This window comes from Oncorhynchus nerka, linkage group LG7, assembly GCF_034236695.1.
Source record: "Oncorhynchus nerka isolate Pitt River linkage group LG7, Oner_Uvic_2.0, whole genome shotgun sequence".
Classification (NCBI taxonomy): Eukaryota; Metazoa; Chordata; class Actinopteri; order Salmoniformes; family Salmonidae; genus Oncorhynchus; species Oncorhynchus nerka.
Genome location: NC_088402.1, coordinates 83,302,551 through 83,321,489, shown reverse-complemented (window position 1 = coordinate 83,321,489; position 18,939 = coordinate 83,302,551). Strand labels below are relative to the sequence as shown.

At 43.9% G+C, this 18,939-nt stretch overlaps 1 protein-coding gene across 1 annotated transcript in view; it reads left to right on the top strand.

The window, feature by feature from the left end:
• LOC115118611 (sodium channel protein type 8 subunit alpha-like) overlaps nucleotides 1–17,973 on the top strand; it is a 192,222-nt gene extending 174,249 nt beyond the window's left edge. The window contains exons 25-26 of the mRNA XM_065020885.1: nucleotides 684–954; nucleotides 7,088–17,973. Coding sequence (XP_064876957.1) covers nucleotides 684–954; nucleotides 7,088–8,238 — 1,422 coding nt within the window. The 3' untranslated portion in view covers nucleotides 8,239–17,973. The remainder of the gene's footprint in view (nucleotides 1–683; nucleotides 955–7,087) is intronic.
• Nucleotides 17,974–18,939: the final 966 nt, after the last annotated feature.

Genomic DNA, 18,939 nt, shown 5'->3' with positions numbered 1-18,939 from the left:
GTGTGGGACCAGGCTAGGTCTGTATGGTGTGGAACACTGCCACACATATGAGGCTGCTGAGGGGAGAACAGCTCATAATAATGGCCGAAATGGAGTATGTGGAATGTCACCAAAAACATGGAAACCAAGGAAACCATGGGTTTGATGTACTTGATACCATTCCATATTTCCACTCCAGCTATTTCCACGAGCCCGTCCTCCCCAATTAAGGTACCACCAACCTCCTGTACTGCCACAACATATTGACATTTTCAGTATTTCATGCTTAACGTAGCGCTGTGTATTATGTTAACACTGAAATGCTGAAATATGAATTTCAATCCATTGTGGCAGTTTTTCCCTTCGATTAACAAAATGTGTGTTTTTGCTGTTGTTGTTCTTGTGTCTGTGTGTGTGTGTCTGCATGTGTGTGTGTGTGTGTGTGTGTGTGTGTGTGTGTGTGTGTGTGTGTGTGTGTGTGTGTGTGTGTGTGTGTGTCTGTGTGTGTGTCTGTGTGTGTGTGTCTGCATGTGTACGTGTGTGTGTGTGTGTGTGTGTGTGTGTGTGTGTGTGTGTGTGTGTGTGTGTGTGTGTGTGTGTGTGTGTGTGTGTGTGTGTGTGTGTGTGTGTGTGTGTGTGTGTGTCTCTGCATGCATACTTGTGTGTGTGCATGGTGCCTTGTTGTTGTCTCCTTGTCTCCACAGAACAAGATCCAAGGGTTGGTGTTTGACTTTGTGACCCAGCAAGTCTTCGACATCTCCATTATGATGTTGATCTGCCTCAACATGGTCACCATGATGGTGGAGACAGACGACCAGTCGGACGAGACGCAGAACATCCTCTATTGGGTCAACTTCATCTTCATCGTGGCATTCACCACCGAGTTCGTCCTGAAACTCTTCGCCCTGCGCCACTACTACTTCACCAATGGCTGGAACGTGTTCGACACGGTCGTCGTCGTCCTGTCCATCGCGGGTGAGGGGAGTGGGGCTGAGTCTAAAGTGGCACCCTCTTCATTATTTAGTGCACTACTTTTTGACCAGGACTCATAGGACTCTGGTCAAATGTAGGTCACTGTATTGGGAATAGGGTGCCATTTTGGGTGCATACTGTACAAAACCATGGTCATAGAAAGCCTCCGTAGACTCAGCCAGACTTTGGTTTATCTACTGAGTACTCTTTTTTTAATGTTACGTTTATTTAACTAGGCAAGTCAATTAAAAACAAATTCTCATTTACAATGACGGCCTACACTAGCCAAATCCAGACGACGCTGGGTCAATTGTGCGCCGCCTTATGGGACTCCCAATTACGGCCGGTTGTGATACAGACTGGATTCGAATCAGGGTGTCTGTAGTGATGCCTCTAGCACTAAGATGCTGTTCCTTAGACTGCTATGCCACTCGGGAGGATAGACAGTGTATCTTTCATACACAGTATATTTGGGATTTCAGAAAGCAGCTTTCCTATCAAACAGATCAATAAATTACAGGTCTTGGATCGTACTTCGATCACTCTTTGTTGCTGAGAATTTTCCTGCACCACAGGAAATGCAGATAAGCTTTGTGATTTACATAAATTCACTGAAAACCCACACTAACACACGGTTATATTAACTGACTTGCCTAGATAAATAAAGGTAAAATAAAACAGCCTACCGGCAGAAACACACACAACAAAACTGATTTAAGATGTCTTTGGTACATAATTGGTCTAGCCTATACTGCAAAATGTAACTCATTTGAGTAATCGCCTTTGGGTGTGGACTGTATTATTATGCATACTGGATGGACTGGTTACCTGATGCTACGCTCCAAAATGAGTCTGGGAGAGAACGTATAGCCCTAGGCAATGCTGTTGGTTCATTGATTGTGCAGGGCAGCTTACAGTTAGCCTACAATTAGTGCATTTGTATTTTATTTGGAATAGTCTAGTAATTAATTGGGTGACACCTTACCTTTAGCTATACAGAATATCTCAGCACCGTGCGTTTCCATCTCCTTCTCTCTGCCCTTTAACCTTTCTCGAACGCGCAGACGGCCTGTCAAATAATTTTGTGAAATATGTTTAGTTGCAAAAACATATTACTATTGATGTTCCCGAACAGGTTTCATTTGGTTTCCCAAATGAAGCACTGGGTAGCTGCAGGAACAATGTTGTAGAGCCCATGGCATACAGAGTTCTGGTGGAATATCACCTGTCGGGCAGTGAGAGCATGCTCCTCAAACAGGAATATCACCTGTCAGGCAGCAAGACGCAGGAATATCACCTGTCGGGCAGTGAGAGCATGCTCCTCAAACAGGAATATATCCTGTCGGGCAGTGAGAGCATGCACCTCAAACAGGAATATCACCTGTCAGGCAGTGAGAGCATGCTCCTCAAACAGGAATATCACCTGTCGGGCAGTGAGAGCATGCTCCTCAAACAGGAATATCACCTGTCGGGCATTGAGAGCATGCTCCTCAAACAGGAATATCACCTGTCGGGCAGTGAGAGCATGCTCCTCAAACAGGAATATCACCTGTCGGGCAGTGAGAGCATGCTCCTCAAACAGGAATATCACCTGTCGGGCAGTGAGAGCGTGCTCCTCAAACAGGAATATCACCTGTCAGGCAGTGAGAGCATGCTCCTCAAACAGGAATATCACCTGTCAGGCAGTGAGAGCATGCTCCTCAAACAGGAATATCACCTGTCAGGCAGTGAGAGCATGCTCCTCAAACAGGAATATCACCTGTCGGGCAGTGAGAGCATGCTCCTCAAACAGGAATATCACCTGCCAGGCAGTGAGAGCATGCTCCTCAAACAGGAATATCACCTGTCAGGCAGCAAGAGGCAGGAATATCACCTGTCAGGCAGTGAGAACATGCTCCTCAAACAGGAATATCACCTGTCGGGCAGTGAGAGCATGCTCCTCAAACAGGAATATATCCTGTCAGGCAGTGAGAGCATGCTCCTAAAACAGGAATATCACCTGTCAGGCAGTGAGAGCATGCTCCTCAAACAGGAATATCACCTGTCAGGCAGTGAGAGCATGCTCCTCAAACAGGAATATCACCTGTCGGGCAGTGAGAGCATGCTCCTCAAACAGGAATATCACCTGCCAGGCAGTGAGAGCATGCTCCTCAAACAGGAATATCACCTGCCAGGCAGCAAGAGGCAGGAATATCACCTGCCAGGCAGTGAGAGCATGCTCCTCAAACAGGAATATCACCTGTCAGGCAGCAAGAGGCAGGAATATCACCTGTCAGGCAGTGAGAGCATGCTCCTCAAACAGGAATATCACCTGTCAGGCAGCAAGAGGCAGGAATATCACCTGTCAGGCAGTGAGAACATGCTCCTCAAACAGGAATATCACCTGTCAGGCAGTGAGAGCATGCTCCTCAAACAGGAATATCACCTGTCAGGCAGTGAGAGCATGCTCCTCAAACAGGAATATCACCTGCCAGGCAGTGAGAGCATGCTCCTCAAACAGGAATATCACCTGCCAGGCAGTGAGAGCATGCACCTCAAACAGGAATATCACCTGTCAGGCAGCAAGAGGCAGGAATATCACCTGCCAGGCAGTGAGAGCATGCACCTCAGACAGGAATATCACCTGTCAGGCAGCAAGAGGCAGGAATATCACCTGCCAGGCAGTGAGAGCATGCTCCTCAAACAGGAATATCACCTGTCAGGCAGCAAGAGGCAGGAATATCACCTGTCAGGCAGTGAGAACATGCTCCTCAAACAGGAATATCACCTGTCGGGCAGTGAGAGCATGCTCCTCAAACAGGAATATATCCTGTCAGGCAGTGAGAGCATGCTCCTCAAACAGGAATATCACCTGTCGGGCAGTGAGAGCATGCTCCTCAAACAGGAATATCACCTGCCAGGCAGTGAGAGCATGCTCCTCAAACAGGAATATCACCTGCCAGGCAGTGAGAGCATGCACCTCAAACAGGAATATCACCTGTCAGGCAGCAAGAGGCAGGAATATCACCTGTCAGGCAGTGAGAGCATGCTCCTCAAACAGGAATATCACCTGTCGGGCAGTGAGAGCATGCTCCTCAAACAGGAATATCACCTGACAGGCAGTGAGAGCATGCTCCTCAAACAGGAATATCACCTGCCAGGCAGTGAGAGCATGCACCTCAAACAGGAATATCACCTGTCAGGCAGCAAGAGGCAGGAATATCACCTGTCAGGCAGTGAGAACATGCTCCTCAAACAGGAATATCACCTGTCAGGCAGCAAGAGGCAGGAATATCACCTGTCAGGCAGTGAGAGCATGCTCCTCAAACAGGAATATCACCTGTCAGGCAGTGAGAACATGCTCCTCAAACAGGAATATCACCTGTCAGGCAGCAAGAGGCAGGAATATCTCCTGTCGGGCAGTGAGAGCATGCTCCTCAAACAGGAATATCACCTGTCAGGCAGTGAGAACATGCTCCTCAAACAGGAATATCACCTGTCAGGCAGCAAGAGGCAGGAATATCACCTGTCGGGCAGTGAGAGCATGCTCCTCAAACAGTTAATGCGTGCAGTGAAATAAGTGTTCTTTATATTTATTTCTCAAAGCACATGACCCACTATATAACTGAAGTAGCCTACAAAACGGGCTGGTAGGAAAGCACATGACCCACTATATAACTGAAGTAGCCTACAAAACGGGCTGGTAGGAAAGCACATGACCCACTATATAACTGAAGTAGCCTACAGAACAGGCCGGTAGGAAAGCACATGACCCACTATATAACTGAAGTAGCCTACAGAACGGGCTGGTAGGAAAGCACATGACCCACTATATAACTGAAGTAGCCTACAGAACAGGCTGGTAGGAAAGCACATGACCCACTATATAATTGAAGTAGCCTACAGAACGGGCTGGTAGGAAAGCACATGACCCACTATATAACTGAAGTAGCCTACAGAACAGGCTGGTAGGAAAGCACATGACCCACTATATAATTGAAGTAGCCTACAGAACGGGCTGGTAGGAAAGCACATGACCCACTATATAACTGAAGTAGCCTACAAAACAGGCTGGTACGAAAGCACATGACCCACTATATAACTGAAGTAGCCTACAAAACGGGCTGGTAGGAAAGCACATGACCCACTATATAATTGAAGTAGCCTACAGAACAGGCTGGTAGGAAAGCACATGACCCACTATATAACTGAAGTAGCCTACAAAACGGGCTGGTAGGAAAGCACATGACACACTATATAATTGAAGTAGCCTACAGAACAGGCCGGTAGGAAAGCACATGACACACTATATAATTGAAGTAGCCTACAGAACGGGCTGGTAGGAAAGCACATGACCCACTATATAACTGAAGTAGCCTACAGAACAGGCTGGTAGGAAAGCACATGACCCACTATATAATTGAAGTAGCCTACAGAACGGGCTGGTAGGAAAGCACATGACCCACTATATAACTGAAGTAGCCTACAGAACAGGCTGGTAGGAAAGCACATGACCCACTATATAACTGAAGTAGCCTACAAAACGGGCTGGTAGGAAAGCACATGACCCACTATATAACTGAAGTAGCCTACAGAACAGGCCGGTAGGAAAGCACATGACCCACTATATAACTGAAGTAGCCTACAGAACGGGCTGGTAGGAAAGCACATGACCCACTATATAACTGAAGTAGCCTACAGAACAGGCCGGTAGGAAAGCACATGACCCACTATATAACTGAAGTAGCCTACAAAACGGGCTGGTAGGAAAGCACATGACCCACTATATAACTGAAGTAGCCTACAGAACAGGCCGGTAGGAAAGCACATGACCCACTATATAACTGAAGTAGCCTACAGAACGGGCTGGTAGGAAAGCACATGACCCACTATATAACTGAAGTAGCCTACAGAACAGGCCGGTAGGAAAGCACATGACCCACTATATAACTGAAGTAGCCTACAGAACAGGCCGGTAGGAAAGCACATGACCCACTATATAACTGAAGTAGCCTACAGAACAGGCCGGTAGGAAAGCACATGACCCACTATATAACTGAAGTAGCCTACAGAACAGGCTGGTAGGAAAGCACATGACCCACTATATAACTGAAGTAGCCTACAAAACGGGCTGGTAGGAAAGCACATGACCCACTATATAACTGAAGTAGCCTACAGAACGGGCTGGTAGGAAAGCACATGACCCACTATATAACTGAAGTAGCCTACAGAACAGGCTGGTAGGAAAGCACATGACCCACTATATAACTGAAGTAGCCTACAGAACAGGCTGGTAGGAAAGCACATGACCCACTATATAACTGAAGTAGCCTACAGAACAGGCCGGTAGGAAAGCGGGCGGCCTCCATTCGCTATTTGACTGCCTACAAATGACATTCATTTCCCCACTGCTCTGTTCCTTCCCATTTGGGCCATTCTACATCTAAACTAATGTTGCATATCAATAAAGACAAGATTAAAATTGAGAATAGTCTGACGGGTGAAAATATGATCACTTGATGAGAGAACAGCTGTGCAGCCTGAGGCAAGGAACAGAGCGCCACTTTCTTGCTACTTTCTCAAATCATCGGTAGTCTATAGTCACATTATGCTGCCCCTATATGTTTTGATTCTCAGGTTTGTATCATTGACAACTATAGTTGCCAAATAACTCAAAATCTAGCAGACATATAGGACCTGTTTCAAATGATCACTTTTATGCTCAACATAGCTTGTTAATATGCGCACTCGCATGGAGAATAGATAACATAGTTAACATAGATAACATAGCACTACAGTAGGCCAACTCATATTCTGTTCTTCTGAAAAAAAAAATTCATATCATAATGTTTCTTTAGACCTGACTAAAATATATAATGGATGTATTGTGATGGTGTATATTACATTTATTTATTATATATTTTTAAATGTAGATGTTACAAACGCACCCATCAACGGCTTGTAATGCATGGAGGCCTACAGATGTTAAACATATTTCATGTTGTTAATTAACAATGAATTACAGTGAGACCGGCAGTCTTTTGCATGACAATAACCGGCTGACAAAATGTCATGACTGCCACAGCCCTAGTTGAGTCATGTCTGCTAACTTTCTTGTCCCTGGGTGTCTTGTCTTCTCCACCCTCTTCCTCCACAGGCATGTTCCTGGCTGACATCATTGAGAAGTACTTCGTATCGCCGACCCTCTTCAGGGTCATCCGATTGGCTCGAATCGGCCGCATCCTGCGTCTGATCAAAGGGGCCAAGGGCATACGGACTTTACTCTTCGCCTTGATGATGTCACTTCCTGCCCTGTTCAACATCGGCCTCCTGCTCTTCCTGGTGATGTTCATCTTCAGCATCTTCGGAATGTCCAACTTCGGCTACGTCAAACACGGGGCCGGGATAGACGACATGTATAACTTTGAGACCTTCGGGAACAGCATGATCTGCTTATTCATGATCACCACGTCTGCAGGCTGGGATGGTCTCTTGCTCCCCATCCTCAACTACCCTCCTGACTGCGACTCAACCATGGAGAACCCAGGTGCACCGTCTACAGGCAACTGCGGCAACCCCTCAGTTGGCATATTTTTCTTTGTGATGTATATCATTATTTCCTTCCTTGTCGTAGTCAACATGTACATCGCCATCATCTTAGAGAATTTCAGTGTAGCAACAGAAGAGAGCGCCGACCCGCTCAGTGAAGACGACTTTGAGACGTTCTATGAAATCTGGGAGAAATTTGACCCCGCCGCTTCCCAGTTCATCACCTTCGCAAAGCTGGGTGACTTCGCAGACACCCTGGAGCACCCTCTCCGCATTCCCAAACCCAACACCATCGAGCTGATCGCCATGGACATGCCCATGGTCAGCGGCGACCGCATCCACTGCCTGGACATCCTGTTTGCCTTCACCAAGCGTGTTCTGGGCGACAGTGGCGAGCTGGACATGCTACGCACGCAGATGGAGGAGCGCTTCGTGCAGGCCAACCCCTCCAAGGTGTCGTACGAGCCCATCACCACGACACTGCGCCGGCGCCAGGAGGACATATCCGCACGTTGCATCCAGAAAGCCTACCGCGCTCACCTCCTCAAACGGGGCTTCATCTGCAAGTGCAGGCCCAAGACCAAGCTGGAGAATGGTGGGACCAACAACGAGGAAAAGAAAGAGAGCACACTCTCCACCGCCTCTCTTCCCTCGTACGACAGCGTGACCAAACCTGACAAGGAGAAACAGGAAGAGAACGAGGGAGAGAGGAGAGAGAAGGACAGAAATCAAAAAGATGAGCGGGAATCTAAATTTTAGTCAGGGTTCAGTGACTGTCATTATTACAATACTACACACAGCCAGAAGGGACTCTGAGCCCAATAAATAGACAAATGTAGAAAAAATATAATTTGCAAGTTTAAAAAAAGGTACGAAAACTACACTTTTTTTTTACAGATTTCAATTTAACACAAAATGAAGGATCGAGATTCGGCGTTGGATAGTTAGGGTCAGTTGAAGCAAAACACAGATGGCGATGTACATGTTGCCCACGATAAGAATTTAGTTAGGCCACCATTATTATCACTAAAGGATTTTACTGCCTGATGATAAATGTCTTCTTTATTTCTTGGAAATAATGTGAGGAAGAACAACGATAATATAAATAATATAAATAATAACTCCATAATAGTGTACCCGCCATTGGCATTCTATATATTAAAATATATGTTCAGGATCATCGAAAAGAAGGGAGAAACCTCTGCAAACAAGATGGAGGGAGATTTATTGGCGCAAAAGAGTCTCTGACTGCCAGTACCCTGGGTGGACGAGCCCCTGCAGCGAAATGTCCACCACTATGGGAGCACCTCAGGAGAGGAACGGGACGGAACCTATGTTACAGAACCTTCTAGAACTGTTCTACTACGCAGTCTGACATGGTCTCAGTAACATCCACTTCCTGCACTGTCGTTCTTATCAAGTTTTAAATACGAAGAATGAACGTTTAGAGAAAGAAAGAAAACAGAACAGTTTGTGCTGAAAATACTTTTATCTTTACATTATTTGAGCAGCAAAAAAACCGAGAACAAATAACATTTAGCCCATGTCACACTGGTCACTTTTCATCTTCTCTCGCTTAGTTATACTAACATTATGAAAAATACATTTCATACATGGGCTTTCATACTGTCACACTGGGTAGGGGGCACAAGTCAGTGTTTAGACTTGGGCTGAAGAAGGGTGGGGACTCGCTCTGACCGACTGAGTCTCAGATAAATTATTGTGCTTGTTCAATGCATAGATATGACTTGCATGAAGGCATGTTTTCATCAGGAATCATGCATGATGTAATCATAGTCCACGAGACACTAATGGCTCGACCATAGGTTTGAGGCAGTCCACTGGACAAATGTTTATGAGAAATAGAACTGGAACATGATTGATATATATATGACACATATGTCTATATATACAATATTGACGGAATCAAGTGGTGTGACCTACCGTTCACTATAATGTTGCTTTTCAACTGCCAGACCGATCTTTTTATGACGCCCATTTGGGATTTTACTGGAGTAAGTAGTTACACCCTCAGAGGCAAACCTCTATTCTGGCACATTTATGAAAAACACAAAGTAGAATTTTGATTAGATTTTATTCTGAGAGGGACAAGCATAGTTTTTGCTGAGTTCTATCAGGAATATATCTTCAGAATAAGAATGAGGATGCACAGATTTCAAAGACACTTTTCAGACCGTTCTAAAGAAACCTAATCGGGGTCTTATTAAGAGACCCTGGTTTTTACATCAAATGTTTACTACCTTTACCTTTGTTGCTACGGTTACCACCCTTACCTGTGGTCTCCAACCAACTCCCTCTTGTTGTTGTGGCAGTACGAACAGGCAATGTTTGATGCCATATCCTGTATATCCATATCCTGTATATCCATATCCTGTATATCCATATCCTGTATATCCATATCCTGTATATCCATAACCTGTATATCCATATCCTTCACAGATCAATGTCAGTTAAAATTCTATAATTCTCCTCCAATGCTTTGTCTGTCTGCGTACAGGGAAGAGTGAGACATGTATCAGTGGTACTGTAGGGGAGGATGATGGGAGATGTTGAAACAGCTGATATACTGATGCTTCCATAGATCCTTTCTTCTGGTTTTTATTTGATTCACTTCTGTCCTCTGTCACTCCATCAGTTCCCGGTTAGACTATCGTTCACTGTGGCCCAGTGGCACGTCGATAGACACTTTGAGTTTCCAGCTCTGATGTATGTAGATGTCCTGTCACTCCATCAGTTCCCAGTTAGACTATCGTTCACTGTGGCCCAGTGGCACGTCGATAGACACTTTGAGTTTCCAGCTCTGATGTATGTAGATGTCCTCTGTCACTCCATCAGTTCCCGGTTAGACTATCGTTCACTGTGGCCCAGTGGCACGTCGATAGACACTTTGAGTTTCCAGCTCTGATGTATGTAGATGTCCTGTCACTCCATCAGTTCCCAGTTAGACTATCGTTCACTGTGGCCCAGTGGCACGTCGATAGACACTTTGAGTTTCCAGCTCTGATGTATGTAGATGTCCTCTGTCACTCCATCAGTTCCCGGTTAGACTATCGTTCACTGTGGCCCAGTGGCACGTCGATAGACACTTTGAGTTTCCAGCTCTGATGTATGTAGATGTCCTGTCACTCCATCAGTTCCCGGTTAGACTATCGTTCACTGTGGCCCAGTGGCACGTCGATAGACACTTTGAGTTTCCAGCTCTGATGTATGTAGATGTCCTCTGTCACTCCATCAGTTCCCGGTTAGACTATCGTTCACTGTGGCCCAGTGGTACGTCGATAGACACTTTGAGTTTCCAGCTCTGATGTATGTAGATGTCCTCTGTCACTCCATCAGTTCCCGGTTAGACTATCGTTCACTGTGGCCCAGTGGCACGTCGATAGACACTTTGAGTTTCCAGCTCTGATGTATGTAGATGTCCTCTGATGCAATGCAATCCTTCTCAGAAGAAAGTTTGAATTTCAAGCAGTGAGAATGTATGTGGCATAGTAGTTCGTATCCCAGAGAAAAATCTGCCGATTTTGCTCCTGTAAGTCGCTCTGGATAAAACCGTCTGCTAAATGACTAAAATGTAAATGTAAAATGTAGTTCATCTATAAAGCAGCATAGACACATACAAGTGACATAGAAGTACAAGTGTACATAGAGGAGACCATGGAGGGTACATAGAGGAGACCATGGAGGGTACATAGAGGGAACCATGGAGGGTACATAGAGGAGACCATGGAGGGTACATAGAGGGAACCATGGAGGGTACATAGAGGAGACCATGGAGGGTACATAGAGGGAACCATGGAGGGTACATAGAGGGAACCATGGAGGGTACATAGAGGGGACCATGGAGGGTACATAGAGGGAACCATGGAGGGTACATAGAGGGAACCATGGAGGGTACATAGAGGGGACCATGGAGGGTACATAGAGGGGACCATGGAGGGTACATAGAGGGAACCATGGAGGGTACATAGAGGGACCCATGGAGGGTACATAGAGGGAACCATGGAGGGTACATAGAGGGAACCATGGAGGGTACATAGAGGGAACCATGGAGGGTACATAGAGGGGACCGTGGATGGTACATAGAGGGGACCATGGAGGGTACATAGATGGGACCATGGAGGGTACATAGAGGGGACCATGGAGGGTACATAGAGGGGACCATGGAGGGTACATAGAGCAGCAGGACATGCCCAGCCACTGCTGGCATGATATACATGATGTTTATGATGGCATGATGTTTATGCCTTCAGCAGGAGTGAGCTGAAAGTCCCATGTTTGTCAGTATATCATTGCGCTTTGTGGGACCTCTTCAACACTGTGTATAGTGTGTGGATGTTGGACCCAGGCTTGCATCATGTCATGTGCTAGCAGGCTATTATTTGATTGGTCACCTAGCTGTCTGTTTGATAAATGAAGAATCTTCCTGGGGATGTAAGGTCAAAGTGACGTGACCCGTCCAACCGCCGTCTCCCAAAGATCTTCTCTGTCTCTGCAGAATCAAATTCAATTAGACTTTTATCAGAGAGGCCTCGTATGATCAACTCGTATCAAGTCATGATTCATGATTCACAGTAGAATCGTGCCTTTAAGAAAACGTGAGGCAGCTTTGAAGCTACTCAAATGAAACGAGAGCGAGCGCTAGGCTAGGCTGGGCCAAAGAGATGATTTAGATCCCTGTGAGTGACAGGCAGGTGAGACAAGTCGAGACATAACAATAACAGCTCCTCTAAAAGGTGTTTACAACTTTTTTTTTCCACACAGGAGTGATGTAATGGTCGTTCATCTATACAAACAAACAAACAAACAAACGGATGCCTGGTCAGACAACAACATAGTATCTAGGGATGCACCATTGAAGCCATTATGGTGTGTTGAACACTGCCTGTACCCGTACCTGATATCCCCATGTCTGTCTATTATTACTATCTAGAGGTCTGTTTACAATATAAAGACATGTCTACAGATAATGTCCGCCTGCTTGACTGCTGCACACTTAAAACCAAATACATTCCCGGTTTGATCGATCAATGACGTTACAACCATAAGAGCAAACTATGCCATCCAGTTTCAGCCCGTGCTCATTTTGGATGTCATGTTTTAGATGAATGATGTATTGATCAGTGAATTTACTTGGAGAAATAAAATCAATAAAAATAAGAAATATACATGTATGTGCAGTGCGGGCTATGATGACACAATCACTGAAAAAGAATGAACTTTTTAAAAGAAACTATAAATAATGTACTATATTCTTTTATTTTATCGGCATGCTTTGTTGTGTTTTTTGTAAATACTGAATTTGAAAGAGCTACCGCTAATAATGTAAAATGAAACAATAACAGTATAGAATGACTTCCAGATATGCCCTTTGCCATATTTGTTCATTTTGGGATTTTTTGTTGACACTTTTCACTTTGTTGACGGAAATTGAATGAAATATAGATATTATACAATACACAAAGAAATAGACATCTATACATATATATGTCTATATGTACAGTGCCTTCTGAAATTATTCAGACCCCTTGACTTTTTCCACATATTGTTACGTTACAGCCTTATTCTACAATTGATTACATCGTCCCCCCCATCAGTCTACACAAAATACCCCATAATAAAAAAGTAAAAACAGGTTTTTAGAAAATGTGGCTAATTTATTTAAAATAAAAACTTAAATATCACATTAACACAAGTCTTCAGACCCTTTACTCAGTATTTTGTTGAAGCACCTTTGGCAGTGATTACAGCCTTGATTATTTTGGGGTATGATGCTACAAGCTTGGCCCACCTGTATTTGGGGAGTTATTCCCATTCTTCTCTGCAGATCCTGTCAAGCTCTGTCAGGTTGGATGGGGAGCGTCGCTGCACAGCTATTTTCAGGTCTCTCCGGAGATGTTCAATCCGTTTCAAGTCCGGGCTCTGGCTGGGACACTCAAGGACATTCAGAGACTTGTCCTGAAGACACTCCTGAGTTTTCTTGGCTGTGTGCTTAGAATCGTTGTCCTATTGGAAGGTGAACATTCACCCCCAGTCTGAGGTCCTGAGCGCTCTGGAGCAGGTTTTCATCAAGGATCTCTCTGTACTTTGCTCCACTTATCTTTCCCTCAATCCTGACTAGTCTCCCTGTCCCTGTCGCTGCTAAACATCCCCCCAGCATGATGCTTTCACCCCCAAGCTACACCTTAGGGATGGTGCCAGGTTTTCCCCAGACGTGACTCTTCACATTCAGGCCAAAGAGTTCAATCTTGGTTTCATCAGACCAGATAATCTTGTTTCTCATGGTCTGAGAGTCTTTAGGTGCCTTTTGGCAAACTCCAAGCGGGCTGTTATGTGCCTTTTACTGAAGAGTGGTTTCCGTCTGGCCACTCTACCATAAAGGCCTGATTGGTGGAGTGCTGCAGAGATGGTTGTCCTTCTGGAAAGTTCTCCCATCTCCATAGAGGAACTCTCGAGTTCTTGGTCTTCTCCCTGACCAAGGCCCTTCACCACCGATTGCTCAGTTTGGCCGGGCAGCCAGCTCTAGGAAGAGTCTTGGTGGTTCCAAACTTCTTCCATTTAAGAATGGTGGAGGGCACTTTGTTCTTGGGACCTTCAATGCTGCATAGTTTTTTTGGTACCCGTCCCCAGATCTGTGCCTTGACACAATCCTGTCTCTCTACGGACAATTTATTTGACTTTGTAGCTTGATTTTTGCTCTGTCATGCACTGTCAACTGTGGGACCTTATGTAGACAGGTGTGTGCCTTTCCAAATCATGTCCAATCAATTTATTTTACCACAGGTGGACTCCAATCAAGTTGTAGAAACATCTCAAGGATGATCAATGGAAACAGGAGGCACCTGAGCTCAACTTCGAGTCTCATAGCAAAGGGTCTGAATACTTATGTAAATAAGGTATTTTTTTCATTTTTTTATAAATGTGCAAACATTTCTAAGAACCTGTTTTCGCTTTGACATTATGGGATATATTGTGTGTAGATTGCAGATTTTTAATATATTTTTTTATTATTATCCATTTTAGAATAAGGCTGTAACGTAACAAAATGTGGAAAAAGTCAAGGGATCTGAATACTTTCCGAAAGCGCTGTATATACATATTACAAAATAACACTGTTTGTTTGTCACATTTGATTGATGTGTAACACGTTCAGTCTAAAACTGGTTGGTATTCAGCACCCTACTGTATGTGTTGGGAAATAGCTGATACATAGTCACTGGAGTCACTGGTCTGATATTACCATGATGATGAGAGGTTTATGCTACCAGCACATTTCCCACTGTTTTCTGCAAACTTGTCAAACTTTTTTCAACTGCAATCAATAAACAAACACACACATACACATTCACACAGACACACAGCAATTCAACCTGACTAATCAGTCATTTGTCCCAATTAGATAGTCCGTTGGGTGTGACTGCCTCTTCCAGTGAAGATGACGTCTATCCCAACCAAGACCTAGTGTCTACTCATACATCCACAAAGCCTAAAAGACCTAGTATCTACTCATACATCCACAAGGCCTAAAAGACCTAGTATCTACTCATACATCCACAAGGCCTAAAAGACCTAGTGTCTACTCATACATCCACAAGGCCTAAAAGACCTAGTGTCTACTCATACATCCACAAGGCCTAAAAGACCTAGTATCTACCCATACATCCACAAGGCCTAAAATACCTAGTATCTACCCATACATCCAAGGCCTAAAAGACCTAGTATCTTCCCATACATCCACAAGCCTAAAAGACCTAGTATCTATAGATACATCCAAGGCCTAAAAGACCTAGTGTCTACTCATACATCCACAAGCCTAAAAGACCTAGTGTCTACTCATACATCCACAAGGCCTAAAATACCTAGTATCTATAGATACATCCAAGGCCTAAAAGACCTAGTATCTATAGATACATCCAAGGCCTAAAAGACCTAGTATCATCCCATACATCCACAAGGCCTAAAAGACCTAGTATCTACTCATACATCCACAAGGCCTAAAAGACCTAGTATCTACTCATACATCCACAAGGCCTAAAAGACCTAGTGTCTACTCATACATCCACAAGGCCTAAAAGACCTAGTGTCTACTCATACATCCACAAGGCCTAAAAGACCTAGTATCTACCCATACATCCACAAGGCCTAAAAGACCTAGTGTCTACCCATACATCCAAGGCCTAAAAGACCTAGTATCTACCCATACATCCACAAGCCTAAAAGACCTAGTATCTATAGATACATCCAAGGCCTAAAAGACCTAGTGTCTACTCATACATCCACAAGGCCTAAAAGACTTAGTATCTATAGATACATCCAAGGCCTAAAAGACCTAGTATCTATAGATACATCCAAGGCCTAAAAGACCTAGTATCTACCCATATATCCAAGGCCTAAAATACCTAGTATCTACCCATACATCCACAAGGCCTAAAAGACCTAGTATCTACCCATACATCCACAAGGCCTAAAAGACCTAGTGTCTACTCATACATCCAAGGCCTAAAATACCTAGTATCTACCCATACATCCACAAGCCTAAAAGACCTAGTATCTATAGATACATCCAAGGCCTAAAAGACCTAGTATCTACCCATATATCCAAGGCCTAAAATACCTAGTATCTACCCATACATCCACAAGGCCTAAAAGACCTAGTATCTACCCATACATCCACAAGGCCTAAAAGACCTAGTGTCTACCCATACATCCAAGGCCTAAAAGACCTAGTATCTACCCATACATCCACAAGCCTAAAAGACCTAGTATCTATAGATACATCCAAGGCCTAAAAGACCTAGTGTCTACTCATACATCCACAAGGCCTAAAAGACTTAGTATCTATAGATACATCCAAGGCCTAAAAGACCTAGTATCTATAGATACATCCAAGGCCTAAAAGACCTAGTATCTACCCATATATCCAAGGCCTAAAATACCTAGTATCTACCCATACATCCACAAGGCCTAAAATACCTAGTATCTACCCATACATCCACAAGGCCTAAAAGACCTAGTGTCTACTCATACATCCAAGGCCTAAAATACCTAGTATCTATAGATACATCCAAGGCCTAAAAGACCTAGTATCTACTCATACATCCACAAGGCCTAAAATACCTAGTATCTGCCCATACATCCACAAGGCCTAAAATACCTAGTATCTACCCATACATCCACAAGGCCTAAAAGACCTAGTATCTACCCATATATCCACAAGGCCTAAAAGACCAGCCACACAGTCTGGTCCAATCAATCTCTCTCTAGCCATAAATACAGCCACACAGTCTGGTCCAATCAATCTCTCTCTAGCCATAAATACAGCCACACAGTCTGGTCCAATCAATCTCTCTCTAGCCATAAATACAGCCACACAGTCTGGTCCAATCAATCTCTCTCTAGCCATAAATACAGCCACACAGTCTGGTCCAATCAATCTCTCTCTAGCCATAAATACAGCCACACAGTCTGGTAGGCCTAACTACCCATCATCCATCCATACAGCCACACCATATCAATGCAATTACAGTTCAACACTTCAATGTCTGATACTCTGTGCTTCAAACATCTCTCACCTTTACTTTGAACTGTTTGTTTCTAATCTAGTGTTATAACTCCACTCATTGGCATGTGCACGTTTCAGCTTTTTCAGTGTTTTATTTGGAAGATGATGATACCACACTTAAATGTTCAAAACTGTGGAAGGAGGGAATGGGGTGGGGTGTGTGGTGTGCGTGGGGGGGAAGGGGGTTAATTTGAAAAGAATGAAGGACAACGTATATCAGGGACTCGAGGCTACCAAACAGCATTCTTTGTCCATTCGATACGATGAGAGGGGTCAGAACTAATACTGCCGGGGATCAGATTATCTTAACAACTATTAACAAATACCTGCCCTCTTCTCTTCATCCTCTAGATAGACTTTTGATGTTACCTTACAAAACAGAAGTCCAACTCAAAACAGCAATCCAACTCAAAACAGCAATCCAACTCAAAACAGCAATCCAACTCAAAACAGCAATCCAACTCAAAACAGCAATTCAACTCAAAACAGCAATCCAAAACAAAACAGCAATCCAACTCAAAACAGCAATCCAAAACAAAACAGCAATCCAACTCAAAACAGCAGTTTCTTGTGTTCATGTGTGTTACTTTGTGAAAAAGCAGCTTGCCTTCTATATCTCTGTTCTTTCCATCTGAAATTTATTTTTGTATCAATATTAAATTAATGAAATTAATGGGGACTCTTTTTTTTGCATGGATTTATTATATACTTTTAAAAATGTTTTGCAGAATTTTTTTTTGGGAAAGTGCTTTTCAAACTGTCGTTTATCATTTGAACGCTGTGATATTAAAGCTACATACAGTATGGTGTTAGTGATACACAACCATTTGGGCTCTTAGTAAGAACTCATGAAAGATTGTCTTCATTTGAACACAAACATTTGTATGACCAATAAAGCAGCCTTCCAGTTTCAAGCTGTATTGTCTCTGGGTTCTTTTAACTGGAGATCAGGATTCACAACATCTCTTCTATGGGAAGACTTCTACACTATTGTGATGTATTTAATCAATGGGTTGATATTCTGAATATTTCAGGATATCTACAGTATAGAAGACTATAATATTGTGATTCTTCACTCGTTTTATTTACAGTAGGCAACATTTAAAGTGCTTTTGGTGCAAATTTGAATATGAATGTATTTTTATATATATTTTTTAGACTTTACGATGTGACAGGAACGATAGTCTAGCACTTAGAATTAGTAAATGGAATTTCATTCTAATTCAATGCCCTGCACTCTATCACCCTTCTGTGTGAATTAGCCCATACACTCCTGTGGATGTTATTAGCGTAGGACAACAACACAGGACATGGAGCTAGGTGTGGTATACAGTAGCATAGCAGCTAACAGTCCTTTGACTTTCAGCCAGCCCTTTGAAATGTATTGAATTTGTTAACATCCCCCCACAGCCATACGACCAAAGACCATTATGTTTGTGAGTCCATCTGTACAGACATGATGCTGCTTCTCTCTGTGGTTCACTGTAAAGAAGCAGTGAGTAGATACTGTAGCCCAATGGTCCGGGATTGTTATCACCCCCCCAAATGGCACCGTAGCTATTCCCAATATAGTGCACTACTTTAGACCAGGGCTCAGCACCCTATTCCCTATATAGTGCACTACACTACTTTAGACCAGGGCTCAGCACCCTATTCCCTATATAGTGCACTACACTACTTTAGACCAGGGCTCAGCACCCTATTCCCTATATAGTGCACTACAGTACTTTAGACCAGGGCTCAGCACCCTATTCCCTATATAGTGCACTACACTACTTTAGACCAGGGCTCAGCACCCTATTCCCTATATAGTGCACTACAGTACTTTAGATCAGGGCTCAGCACCCTATTCCCTATATAGTGCACTACACTACTTTAGA